General features: G+C 32.3%; 1 protein-coding gene across 1 annotated transcript; it reads right to left on the bottom strand.

The window, feature by feature from the left end:
• Positions 1–689: 689 nt before the first annotated feature.
• Positions 690–2,229, bottom strand: LOC137808712 (uncharacterized). The gene is made up of 3 exons (XM_068609974.1): positions 1,616–2,229; positions 1,115–1,271; positions 690–1,007 (listed from the first exon to the last, which is right to left on the bottom strand). Exons 1-3 carry the CDS (start codon positions 2,227–2,229, stop codon positions 690–692), a joined length of 1,089 nt encoding a protein of 362 aa, XP_068466075.1.
• Between the last annotated feature and the right edge of the window lie 10,699 nt (positions 2,230–12,928).

Below are 12,928 nucleotides of genomic sequence, written 5' to 3'. Positions count from 1 at the left end.
TTACATAAGAGGTATCTTTAGGTTTCCCTCTTAGCACCTACCTAAACACTATTCTATATTATTTACAAATTTATACAAAAGAAACTATAAAGAGAGATATTAATTGAAGCCCATCTTTGAAAGCTTGTAGACTTCTTTGGCTTTAGGCTTGGTCCTCTCTTTATTTTATGTCTTCTTTAAATTTTGAGAAGACTAAAAGGAAGAACTTCAAATGTGTGGGTGAATGACCTCTTCCTTCATTAATAAAAGCCTCTCCTATTTGATCTCTATCACTTCTTCATCTTCACTTGATGAAGAGACATCATTTTCGTCCCAAGCAATGTAGGCTCTTTTTTATTTTTCTTTCTTTTCCTTCTTGCTTGACTTCTTCTCTTTATTTGGGCATTCAGCCTTTTTGTGCCCCTGTTCTCCACAACCATAACAAGTATAATTGTTAGCATTAAAATCACTAGTTTTCTTATTGCCACACCTCTCTTGGTTGGAGTCAATATAGTCAAACTCGTAACTCGTATGAGGATCGGGAAGGAGCTAAAAGATCGTAACTCAAGAATCATAACTCGACTCTTAAGAGTCACTAACATATGAAAAATAATATTCAATATATAACACAACTGAAAACAGTTTCATAAATCATAAATTGTTCATACAAAAAACAACTAAGTTCACAAATATCTAATAAAAATAAAGTATTAAAGGAAATCCTTTATATTAATTGAAGGATAATCACCATTATTTTCTACAAGATCTTCATATTCATTAATTTTATCTATGCCATGACCTTTATCATCCGCAACAATTGGAGGAACCTCCAAATCATCCATAGGTTCAACTTCTCCAACTTCATCCAAATCATCCATAAGTTCAACATCATTTATTTCATTATCTTCCACTATCCATTCATCATCAGAGGCAAGCTCACCAGTGTTGTAGTTTTTTGTGTTCCTAACATCCTTCTTCTTCATCAATCTTGAATTAGTCATCACAAAGACTACATCATTCATGGTCTTCTGGTGTAAACAATTTTTTTTTTGTGGACCTAAATAATTATAACATCATAAATTTATTCCTTCATAAATTCTAATTATAAAATGAACTCATAAATTTAAATGTTTACCCTTTCAAATGCACTCCAATTGCGCTCACACCCAGATGAACTACAAGTCAAACCCAAAACATTAACTGCAAATCTTTGTAGTTCCGGAAGTGCATCACCATATTGTTCCCACCACTGTGCTGAAGTTTTTGTTTTGTGTGCACGTTGAGCTATTTCACTACCCAAAAATCCAGATTTGCTCTTGAAACTCTCAATTTGGGCATCAATCTTAGTTATCTCATCAATGTCTCCTCACATCCTATGTAAACATTCATAAATTCTCTGTTTCACCTCATAATCAACTTTAAATTCTGGATGATAATGCAATATGGGATTTAAATAATACCCTGCAGCATGTAATGGCCTATGTAATTGGTTGTCCTATCTTTGATCAATGATTTCCCAAAGGGGAGTGTAACTAAGTAAGATAAAATTAAATAAATAAATAAATATAGAAACAAAGTTTATATTTATAAAAAAGATTAGGAATGAAATAAAAGTGAAAGGTAATTAGTTATTTACCTTTTACTAACTCTATGGAAGAGACTTTGTATCTTCTCTTTAGCCAGGTCCATCTCTTCATAAATAAATCCCATGACTGTTTTTTCATCTGAATCCACCATGCACAACACCTTAATTAGGGAAAAAGCACCCCTCAAACAATTCAAAATATTTGACCAGAATCCCTTATTCAATACCAAATTTTCAACAAGCCTTCCATCTCTAGTCTTTACACACTGACTAGATTGCCACTCCTTAGATGTAAACATCCTAATAAGTGATTTCTTATTCTCATTTAAACATCCCAAGGTTAAATAAGAAGTGGCAAAATGAGTATTAGCTGGTCTTATTAAATCTACCCCTTCAGTGTGTTTGTGCAACAAACAAATAAGACTAGTTCTTGAATATATGTAGGCTATGATTTTCTTACCATTGGATATGGTCTCCTGATGGAGTGATATTTTCTTTTCAAAATCTTCCAACATTAAATCAATGCAATGTGCTGCACATGGTGTCCAATACAATTTTTTTCTCTTTTGCATTAAGAGATCTACAACTGCTTTGTAATTTGCTGCATTATCAGTTACAATCTGGATTACATTATCTTCCCCAACCTCCTTAACAACATCATCCATCATCTTGAATTTTTTTTCCAGTTGTCTTAGATATGTCAGAAGTATCAATCAACTTCAAAAAAACAGTCCCCTTTGGACTATTTACAAGAAAATTAAATATGGTGCATCTTATCAGTTCACCCATCTGTCATTATTGTGCAACCATTTTTTTTTCCAACATACTCTATGTTCTTCCACTATTTGATTGGTTTTTTCAACCTGTTGCTTCAAATATTTCACCCTGATTTCATGGTATGATGGAGGCTTAATTCTAGGACCATGTTTGGCAATCATTTCAACCATTTTAGTGAATTCTTCACTCCTTGCTACATTAAATGGAATAACATTGTTGTAGAAAAATAAAGCAATTTGTTGACATGTATCTTCCCTCTCACTTTTCTTGAAGATGGAATTGATAGTACTTTGATTTTCTCTTCTCTTAAAAATACTTGATGACTCACCCCCCACACTGTCTTATTGAGAAGGTTTTTTTCTAAAATTTTCAGAATCACCTACATTGTTTTCCAAGTCTACTCCGAACATAGATTTCTTGATTAAATTTTGCTGCAGCATAGAAACAGTACCCAAGATTAATTTTTTAACTTCTTCTGGGACAACAAGACATGCTCGAACATCTTTCGATGTGCATGCAAGATGATGCTTTAGTCTATAGATACCCCCCGTTAAAATCTTCTCACAATATTTACACTTCACGTTTCTTGATTTTCCATCAATAGAAATACAATGATTCCATGCAGGGTCTTTTTTGATACTTCCTTTTTTTGTACTGTCCCCACCTCTTGAATCCATAATAGAAGGCACTGTCTTGGAGAAGAAAATAATAGCACGAGATTGTGATGGAGAGAGAGAAGAGAAGAGGAGAACGTTCGTGGAGGCGACAATACCGTTCGCGGTGGCGGCGTCGAGAGCGGAGGCAGAAGTGGCGGTGGCGTTCGCTACCGGTAGGGGCGTCGTCGTTGAAGTTCTGTAGTGCGGTATTGTGCTATTTAGGGTTTCTCAATTTTTATGTTTCTTTATTTTTTAAGGTTTCTAATTTTTTACTATTCACTTTACAAATCCACACATTGGGCCGCACCATGTCGCATCAGGTTAAAACAAATTAGGGTCTTTTTAGGTCAACATGTGTGTCGCGCTACTGTGCGAGGCGACTCGGAGACGGCCTCCGAGGTAGCGAGGCGACGACGTGGTGCGATCCGCCGTTCGAGTCAACTCGTTTTTGGCTCCAAGATCGTTGAATCGTGCGTTTTTGCAAGTTTACTCGCGATTTTAACTACATTGGTTGGAGTATTTGTTGCGGTTCTTTTTTAAGAATTTGCTGAACTTTTTGGACAACAAACTAAGAGTTTCTCCCTCACTCTCATCACTTGAAACTTGTGCTTGGCAGCTTTTAAGGCAATGTTTCTCACATGCTTTTCTTTATTCTCTTGAATGTGAGTCTATTCATCTCCAACTCATGCTTCCTAAGCTTTCCAAACAAGGAGGTTGTAGTCAAAGATGTCAAGTCCTTTGATTCTAAGATAGTCGTGACTTTAGGTTGCCAAGATCTATCAAGACATTTGAGAATTTTGATATTCAACTCTTCTTTGTCAAAGACCTTTCCAAGACTCTTGAGGTGATTGGCAATATGAGTGAACCGCTTTTGCACATCCACAATCGATTCTCCTTTAAGCATTTTGAACATTTCATACTCTTGGATTAAAGTATGTGTCCTTGCCCTCTTTACATCGTTCGTTCATTCATGAGTTACTTATAGAGTATCCCACATCTCCTTAGCAGATCCGCATTGAGAGACCCTGAAAAAATCATCAGAATTTAAGGTAGAGGTGATAATATTTTTTGTAATGAAATCTAACTTTGCTATTTTATTTTCTGCATCAGTCCATTGGGACTAAGGATTTTCAATAAAAGCACCATCCTTTTCAAGCTTAGGAATAAAAGGATCATTTTCAATTGCATCCCATATTCCTCTATCAAGAGATTCAACAAAGATCTTCATACGTACCTTCCAAAATTGGTAATTCAAACCACTGAACAAAGGTGGTATGTTTATTGATGCACCCTCCCCATAGGGTAATTTTTCAGCCATAAGAAAAAGATTTTTAGGATCAAACTTGAATATTTTTCAAGAACCAAGCTCTTGATGCCAATTGTTAGAATATATGGCCTTAAACAAGAGGGAGGGGGGGGGGGTGAATTGTTTATGAAAGATTTTTGCAAACTTTGAAGGTATAACGAAGTTCAATGTAGAATCACAAATATAGAAATCTAGAAAGAAATCAAACAAAAATTGTTTAAGTTGATTGTTGATTTTACGATTCAACTGGTTGTTTTTATCAGTAGAGTTAAAAATAACTTAAAAGCAGAATTTAAATGAGTTCAGGGCAAGAGAAAAGCACACAAGCAATTTATATTGGTTCACTCTTATCCCAAGAGCTACATCCAGTCCCCAGAAACCACTGGGTATCTAGTATGCAATCAAAATACAGATTACAAACACACCACTAAAGAAGTTACCTTGAACACCTCAAGTCACACACTTCCTTTGGCACAGAAACACCACAAAAATAAGAACACCCTCTGATTCTGCACTTACACACCAATATTCAGAAATACAAGAGATACAGAAAGGATTACACCTGATGAAGATCAAATCAAAAGATTACAACAATCTTATTCCACTTCTTTGAGAAAACCCAAAAGCTTGAATGTAAATCTTGAAAACTCAAATCTGTTTTCACACTTACACAAATGTGTAAAAACTGTTCTCTCTTGAGGAGCGTATAACAACCTTTTTAAATACTTCAAAAGATGTTAAAATCATTTAAAGCAGGAGCCTATTAAGTTAGAAAACATTTAAAGCTGATTTGCAAACATAATAGAAATTATGTTATGGATTTTCAACAAACAATCGATTGATTTCTCGAAACAACCGATTGAATTGTTTTGACAGCAAAGTCAACCAAGTCAAACAACTTCAAACCCTTTTCAAAAATCACTAAGTGTTAAACAACCGATTGAAACGATAAAACAACTGGTTGTTTTTTCCACTTCTTTATAAAAACAATCTTTTTCAAAAAGGTTATGATTCCAAACTGTTTTAGCAAAGTCAACCAAGTCAAACAACTTCAAACCCTTTTCAAAAACCACTAAGTGTTAAACAACCGATTGAAACGATAAAACAACTGGTTGTTTTTTCCACTTCTTTATAAAAACAATCTTTTTCAAAAAGGTTATGATTCCAAACTGTTTTAGATTCAAACAAAGAGTGAATTACACATTAATCTACCCAGATCCCACCCACACAAGCAGCAACTTCAACCTCCCATCAAACACCATAGATTTTGGAGACATCAAAGCTTCAAGATCATCTTGATCAACAAAAATTCATTATAAAAGTATACAAACTTTTTGTACTTCTCGATTTATAGGTTTCTTTTCCAAAAATGTCTCATTCGTTTATTCCTAATATGGAGAAAAAAATATTATTTTCATAATAGGTAAAAAATGCTTGAAAGAAGTGTTGGAGTTACATGCTTTCTAAATAAGAAAATTTTTAATGAAGAAGTTGTGTATCATGAAATTAACTTTTCTATAATGATGTTTTCAAATAAATTATTCACCTTGAAGATAAGTTTGATTACACACTGAATTTGTACATGTAGATGCCGACTTTCTTAAAACTTTAGCATAATCGATGTCTTGTGTGTTGAGCACAACTTGTGTAATTTTAATACAATTGAAGTCGACACACGACTTTAGTTGTATTAAAACTACATTGAAGTTGTGTTCAACATGAACGACTTCAGTTTTGTTGAATTTTTTTTCAAATTTTTGTTTTTTTTAATTTTTAAATGAAAAAGTAATTAAATTGTGAAATTTTAAAAAATTTGATAAATTTGAACATATTTAATGGCTTTTTTAATTGAAAATTTAATTAAAAAATGGTAAAACTAAATCCTAACACCAAAATCATAAACCTAAATAGTAAACTCTGAAAACCCTAAAATCAAAGTTATAAACAACAAACCTACATTCTAAAACTAGAAAAACCTAAGCCATAAATTCTATAATCCTAAGTAACGTGTAACTGTAAACCACAAAGCATAAAGCTAACTGTAAACCATAAAGCATAAATCGTAAAAATCATAGAGCTAAAAGTCTTAATCCTGAAATCATAAATCCCAAATCATTAACCCTAAAACCCTAATATGTAAACCTAAAGCGTAAAATAATTTTACAACTGAATGATACTCCATAATTCGACAATATGTAATAAAAATTACATAAATTCTACATTATTTTTATAACATATTTAAAAGATTAAAATAACTTATTTAATGATGTCTTAAATAATTTTATGGTTGGAGTTTACAATTACGGTGCAAGGTGTTATGTTTTATGTTTATGGTTTGCACTCACTTATATACACTGAAATACTTTAATCTCTAGTTGATGTGGGATCTCCAACACACACCCCTCACGTGGAGCATGACAGCTCGTGCGTGGGACAACATATTATGTGTGGTCCGATAACGGCCCGATAGCAGGTGGAACGATAGACCCAACAAATTCTCTCTATGATAGATTTTAAATGGTTCTGATACCATATTACGAAGTGGACTTTAAGCCTAACTCGACCATGTTTGTATTTTCTTGGAACAACAGGTTGATTGTGAGAAAAAACCAGTTGAAATTTTGCAACATGATGAAATGCCAAAAAAAATGGAGATTATAAATTTGGATGGAGAGACCAACTTGAAGATGAACTTTTTGAAGTGCTCTATTGTTGGTACTGCATATGGTGTGCACTCTAGTGAGGTTGAACTTGTTGCAGCAAAACAGATGGCTTCTGATATTGGGGATCAAGTTGTAAGGCTTTGTAAAGAAGTGTCAATGAAGGTCAGCTTGTTATTCTTCGGTCATTCCTGTATTGGTACTATATTGTGATGGGTCGGTAGAAAGCATGGGTCATGTTCATGATGGAGATTTGGACTAGTATGCTTGCAATATGGAATTGAAAATATCCAAGAAAGTTGATCACAAATCTTATCCTACAAATATAAAAAAGAAGTATTCCTTGTAGTGTTGGTGTTGTTGGCATTGCTGGTACCTTTAGTTTTCAATTTTGGAACTTGATAAAGCAATACCTTGATGTCTTCCTTGGAGGGGAACTACTGGATGAAGAAAAAAAATGAGAGAAATTGTGGTTTCTTTGTTGTTAAAGTTACAATCTTCAAGTAATATTTACAACACAACATGATCATTGATTTTAGTTTATGGTACATATTACAAATATTTTAATTTGTAAATAACTCAAATATGTATACCCAAGGTAACGACTTTCATAATTTCAAATACAATCGGATCTCATTTTTCATAAAGTCTCTGTAGTGGAAAATTATCATCGATTGCTTTTTATTGTAGAAGATATCTTTTATCATTTTTAAAAGGAAGAAATGTTAAACTAATTATGAGAAAACAAACCTGTTATGATGCTCAAGAAGGTCTTCAACAAATTCTCTTCCCAATAACTTAGAGTAGTATATTGCATACTCTAAAACAAGACCAAAGCCAATAAAATACCGTAAACACCAAAGCTTCTAGAGATTTTTTTAATCCAGAGCCACTGCATAAAACACCCGAATATCCACAACCAATCAACAACAAAAATGACAACACTAATTTTCAATCAACAAAAGATAAAAATCAAAAGAGAGAGAGAAAATAAACAACACGAATATCAACATGAAAAAGAGCATGTGCAAATTCGATCGTAAGTTTTTTGATTGAACTAACTAAAATGGTAATATATGACGAAATCAAATGGAAAAGTGATAAGTAAATCCAATAGAAAATTTCTCATTATATCAAATGGAGAACTGCTCTTTCGTTATTCAAACTGTGGAAAATGAACAAGATGTTTGATGGGTTTATAAAGCCTTCAATTTAGTTTTAAATTTAAAGATTTTGAAATTTTAAATTTTTAAAAATTCAAAATTTTTGTAAATTTTAAAATATGAAATTTTAAAATATCAAATTTTGAAGTGTTTCGAAAAGGATTTAGTGTTTAAAAATTTTAAAATTTTGAAATTTGAAGTGTTTTGAAAAGGTTTTAGGGTTTCAAAATTTAAAATTTAAAATTTTTGAAAAAATAGGAAATGACGCAATGCCATAATAATGAAAAAAAGTCATTGTAGAAGATTTTTTTTTTCATTTTTAAAAGGAAGAAATGTTAAACTAATTATCAGAAAACAAAACCTGTAATGATGCTCAAGAAGGTCTTCAACAAATTCTTCTTCCCAATAACTTACATCAATATATTGCATACTCTAAAACAAGACCAAAGCCAATAAATTGTCAACTTCTTTTGTTCCTTGAAAAAAAAGGCAACCTTGGAGAGATTTTCACATAACATACCATAAACACCAAAGCTTGTAGAGATTTTCCCAATCAACGATCCATAGCCACTACAGAAAACCCCGAACATCCACAACCAATCAATAGCAAAAAGGACAACACTAATTTTCACTCAACAAAAGATAAAAATCAAAAGAGAGAGAAAAGAAACAACACGAACATCAACATGAAAAAAAGAGCATGTGCCAATTTGATCTTAAGTTCTTTGATTGAACTAACTAAAATGGTAAGAAATGACGAAATCAAATGGAAAAGTGATCAATAAATCAAATAGAAAAATTCTCATTATATCAAATGGAGAACTGCTCCTTCGCTTATTTAAACTGTGAAAAATGAAAAAGATGTTTGATGAGTTTATAAAGCCTTCAATTTAGTTTTAAATTTAAAGATTTTAAAATTTTAAAATTCAAAATTTTTGAAAATTTTAAAATATGAAATTTTAAAATTTGAAGTGTTTCGAAAAGGATTTAGTGTTTGAAAAATTACAAATTTACAAATTTTGAAATTTGAAGTGTTTCGAAAAGGTTTTAAGGTTTGAAAATTTAAATTTTTTAAAAAAATAAAAAATGACGCCAATGTCCATAATAATAAAATAAAATCAAATATGCTTGGAATAAGGATAAAATAGACAGAAAAAAAATAAAGAAAGTTAAAGAGGAAAATATTACGAAATTGACTTTAAGGCTAATTTTAACTCATAAAACTGGCTTGCACTCACTTATATACAATAAAATACTTTAATCTTTAGTCGACGTGACTATCCATTTTATAATTTATGTTTTATGGTTAGTTTTTACATTTTTACTTTTGAGTGTAGGATTTTTGAATTAGAATTTAGTTGTAACATATTCAGTTACAATATATCTTTTATGGTGTTAAGTTTAAGATTTTAACGCTATTTTTAATTAAGAAAATCAATAAAGTTTTCAAAATTTGTAAACCAAATTTTTGGTCAAATTTATTAAAACTTTCAGAATTCAATTAATTATTCAAGTTTAAAATAATAAAAAAGAAATAAAAATTAAAGCAAATAAAGTAAAGCTAAAATCTATGATGACAGTGAGCACACAAAGTGGTCTACTAAGACACGTGTACAAATGCAAGGTGCTATCAAGGGAACAAATGTGGAAGGTACTATCGAGGGATCAAATCAGGGTTTCTTCTTTTTTCTTTCACGGAAGCTAAAATGGGGTGCTGGTGCAAAGTTTACACAAAAAAAATAACTTACATAAATAACTTAATAGTTTTTGAATTTCAAATCTTCAATATCAATTCATTTGCTTTTTCTCCCACGCAAACCTAAAATAGGTGTTTTCTTTTCTTTCACGGAAATCTAAAATGGGGTGTTGGGGTGTTGGCTTGCACAAGAAAAACAACTTACATAAATAAGGTAGTAATTTTTTAATTTCAAATCTCCATTTGTTTTTTTCTCTTACGCAAGTCTAAAATGGGTGCTTTGATGGTTACAAAATTTACAGAAAAAGGATAACTTAGATAAATAAGGTAATAGTTTTAAAATTTTAAATTTCTAATCTTAATTGATTCTTGATTTCTTATCAAGTTTTGAGTTTTTTTTTTTATTATTCATGTGTTATATGTGAACAATTACAGAAGGTTCTCAAAAGAAGCACAAATCCACTCTTTTCTTATGAGTAAATGTGTAACTATTTTTATCCAATTCATTTGTTTATATATGTTCATTCCCGTTGATGAATTTATTTGGTATTTAGTATTGTTTTGTTTATTATTTTTTCACACAAGCAAACACAAATCCACTATTTCTCAATTTTCAAAAAATGGTGTAGATTTTTTTTTTTAAATTAAAATATTTCTTTCAAATTTTTATTATTGTTGTAAAATCGTATGAACAAATATTGCAAAACGAAAGCAGGTTGTGTGCAAAAAATCCTAACAATTTTTTGGTGCCGTTGGAGGGGATCTTGAAAGTGCAGTGAAGACTGGATTTGCGTCGAGGTTGACGCGCGACGTTGCCCTATCCACCCAGAATTGTGGACGCATAATCAGGAAGGTTCACACCCTTCTTTTCTCTGTGTTCCTTTTTTCCAACGGTCTTCCCCACATTTTCGGTGGTCCCTTCCGCTTCTGGCGGTCAACACTAGGAAGGTTCCGTTTTCCTTAGCAGTTGGATATGGAGCAATTTTATATCTTCACAGTGGATGGTTGCTCTTCCTTCATCTATAAATACTGCCTCCCCTTGCTCCGAAAATAATCATCTCAGTCACGCTTCTTCTCTTCACTTATTTATTCTTTTATTTTAATTTATAAATTTTTTGGGTTTGTTGGGTTCTTAATCTTTTAAAGAGTAGTTTGCTAGTTCTGATCCTTGGAATTTCTGAGAAGTTCCTATTGTATTCTAAGGGACTTGCACAATACACTGCGGAGAAGTCCTTATGGACAGTGATCACGCACGCCTCAGGAAATCAATTTTATTCGTGTTTTAAATCCTTAGTTACTACAATTATGTATTTTATTTAAGCTAAACTTAAACACAAAAACTCAATAAAACACCATAATTTATGCAAAAAAATTGAATATTAAAAAGTTTAATAGTCAACTTAATGTCATTTTAATCAATCATCTACCCTAACGTTGTATATATGGTTACTCCAGTGCTTATGAGTCCAGTGGTTGTGGATCATTGAAAAATTGTAATATTCGAAAATTGTTTCGATTAGTCCATAAGTAATAAATACTAAATTTCAATTTATTAGTATATTGATATTTTATCTAATCCCAACCTCTATCAATTCCATCATGTACAATGATTGACATCCACTACATTACATAGTAACCACACTCATAACTTCCAGATTTCTTATTGCACTACAAGTATAAATAAAAGTTATTAGATTAATCAATGACATACATTGAAGTGAGTGAACAAATTTATTTTAATTACTTTGAGGTGCATCCAAGTGAGCTTTGAAGGTACAATAAGCTCTAAAAGGGGGATTGAATAGAGCACAAACTTTTTTTTGTACTTGCAAAATATCAAGCCAAAATAATATCTAAAACATAGAGAAAGGAGAGGAAGTAAAGTACGCACAGACTTTATACTGGTTCACACACAACTTGGACTACGTTCAATCCCTTTAAGCTACTTGCTTAAGAGCCTTTATCAACATAAGTACTCTACACCTCTTCAGGTACACAAGTATTCTTCACCTCTACAGATACACAAGTATTCTACACCTCTCCAAGTAGTCCTAATCTCCCTTTGAGATTAAGACCTCTCAATAAGTCAAAAAACCATTATCGATAAGAGAGCAAACTGTGAAAGCTCACAAGGCAAACTTCACACAATGAAAGATGTAAAATATATGGCTTACTCCCCAAACTATGAATGCTCTAAAGTATCACTCTAAACAAAGTGACATATGCATAGTCTTATTGTGTATGCAGTGAGACCATGGTAGTCAAAATCGCGAGTTGCATCGTAAAATCGTACGATTTTACGATATATACTCATGGTGCCGATCTACGATTACCAAAATAATACGATTCCGGTGGATCGCGTGGGATCAGCGTTGTAAATCACAACTCGCGTGGAATCGTCTAGTTTAGCGGTGCTGGAAATCGCCACATGCAACACTCATCATTGCGGCAACGCGGCAACACTTATAGTGTCTCAACGCGACGACATGCGGCACTATGGCTGAACAGTGGGTGTGGATTGGCAACAAATGGGATAGTTGATATTAGGGTTTCTATTTAAGATGGAGGCAACAACAACAACAACATATAGTTGATATTAGGGTTTCTATTTAAGATGGAGGAAACAACATATGGGCTCAATTAAATAAAAAACTCAAATAAGTGAAAATAACCCATTTACCGCGTAGTAAAAGAAATCACTTACTGCACAGTGAAAATTTTAATTTTTTATTGAAAACTAACAACTTCTCCAATAAAATTAATTTTTAATTAAATTTTTTAAGCCAATGCAGTCATTCATGACCTCTTGATACGATCCAAATCCACAAGAAGATGACCATGAATGCCAACTTTGACGGGTCATCTCAACAAGCAAAGGAAGACCTTATCAATAGGAGGAATGGAAAATGTCCAAAGCATTTGAAGTTCTTCCTATTAGTCTTCTTAAAAATTAGGCCCAAGCCCAAGCTCAATCCTTGATCTCATCATCCACCATGCCTCAGAGGATTACTAAAAGCAGGGCACAAATATTAGGAGATGAATATCAAATTGATGTCTCTTTTTGTAATTTCTTTAGAGTAGATTTAATAGAACATAAAAAGGAAGG

The sequence above is a fragment of the Phaseolus vulgaris genome, chromosome 11 (genome assembly GCF_000499845.2).
Source record: "Phaseolus vulgaris cultivar G19833 chromosome 11, P. vulgaris v2.0, whole genome shotgun sequence".
In the NCBI taxonomy this organism is placed as follows: domain Eukaryota; kingdom Viridiplantae; phylum Streptophyta; class Magnoliopsida; order Fabales; family Fabaceae; genus Phaseolus; species Phaseolus vulgaris.
The sequence above is the reverse complement of the archived record's forward strand: the minus strand, read 5'-3'. Positions and strand labels throughout refer to the sequence as shown.

Coding starts and splice junctions, on each gene's coding strand:
- LOC137808712 (XM_068609974.1), bottom strand. CDS start 2,229: ATGGATGATGTTGTTAAGGAGGTTGGGGAAGATAATGTAATCCAGATT. Junction 1,272..1,615: donor TTCCATAGAGTTAGTAAAAG/GTAAATAACTAA, acceptor ATTTTTGGGTAG/TGAAATAGCTCAACGTGCAC. Junction 1,008..1,114: donor ATTGGAGTGCATTTGAAAGG/GTAAACATTTAA, acceptor TGTTTACACCAG/AAGACCATGAATGATGTAGT.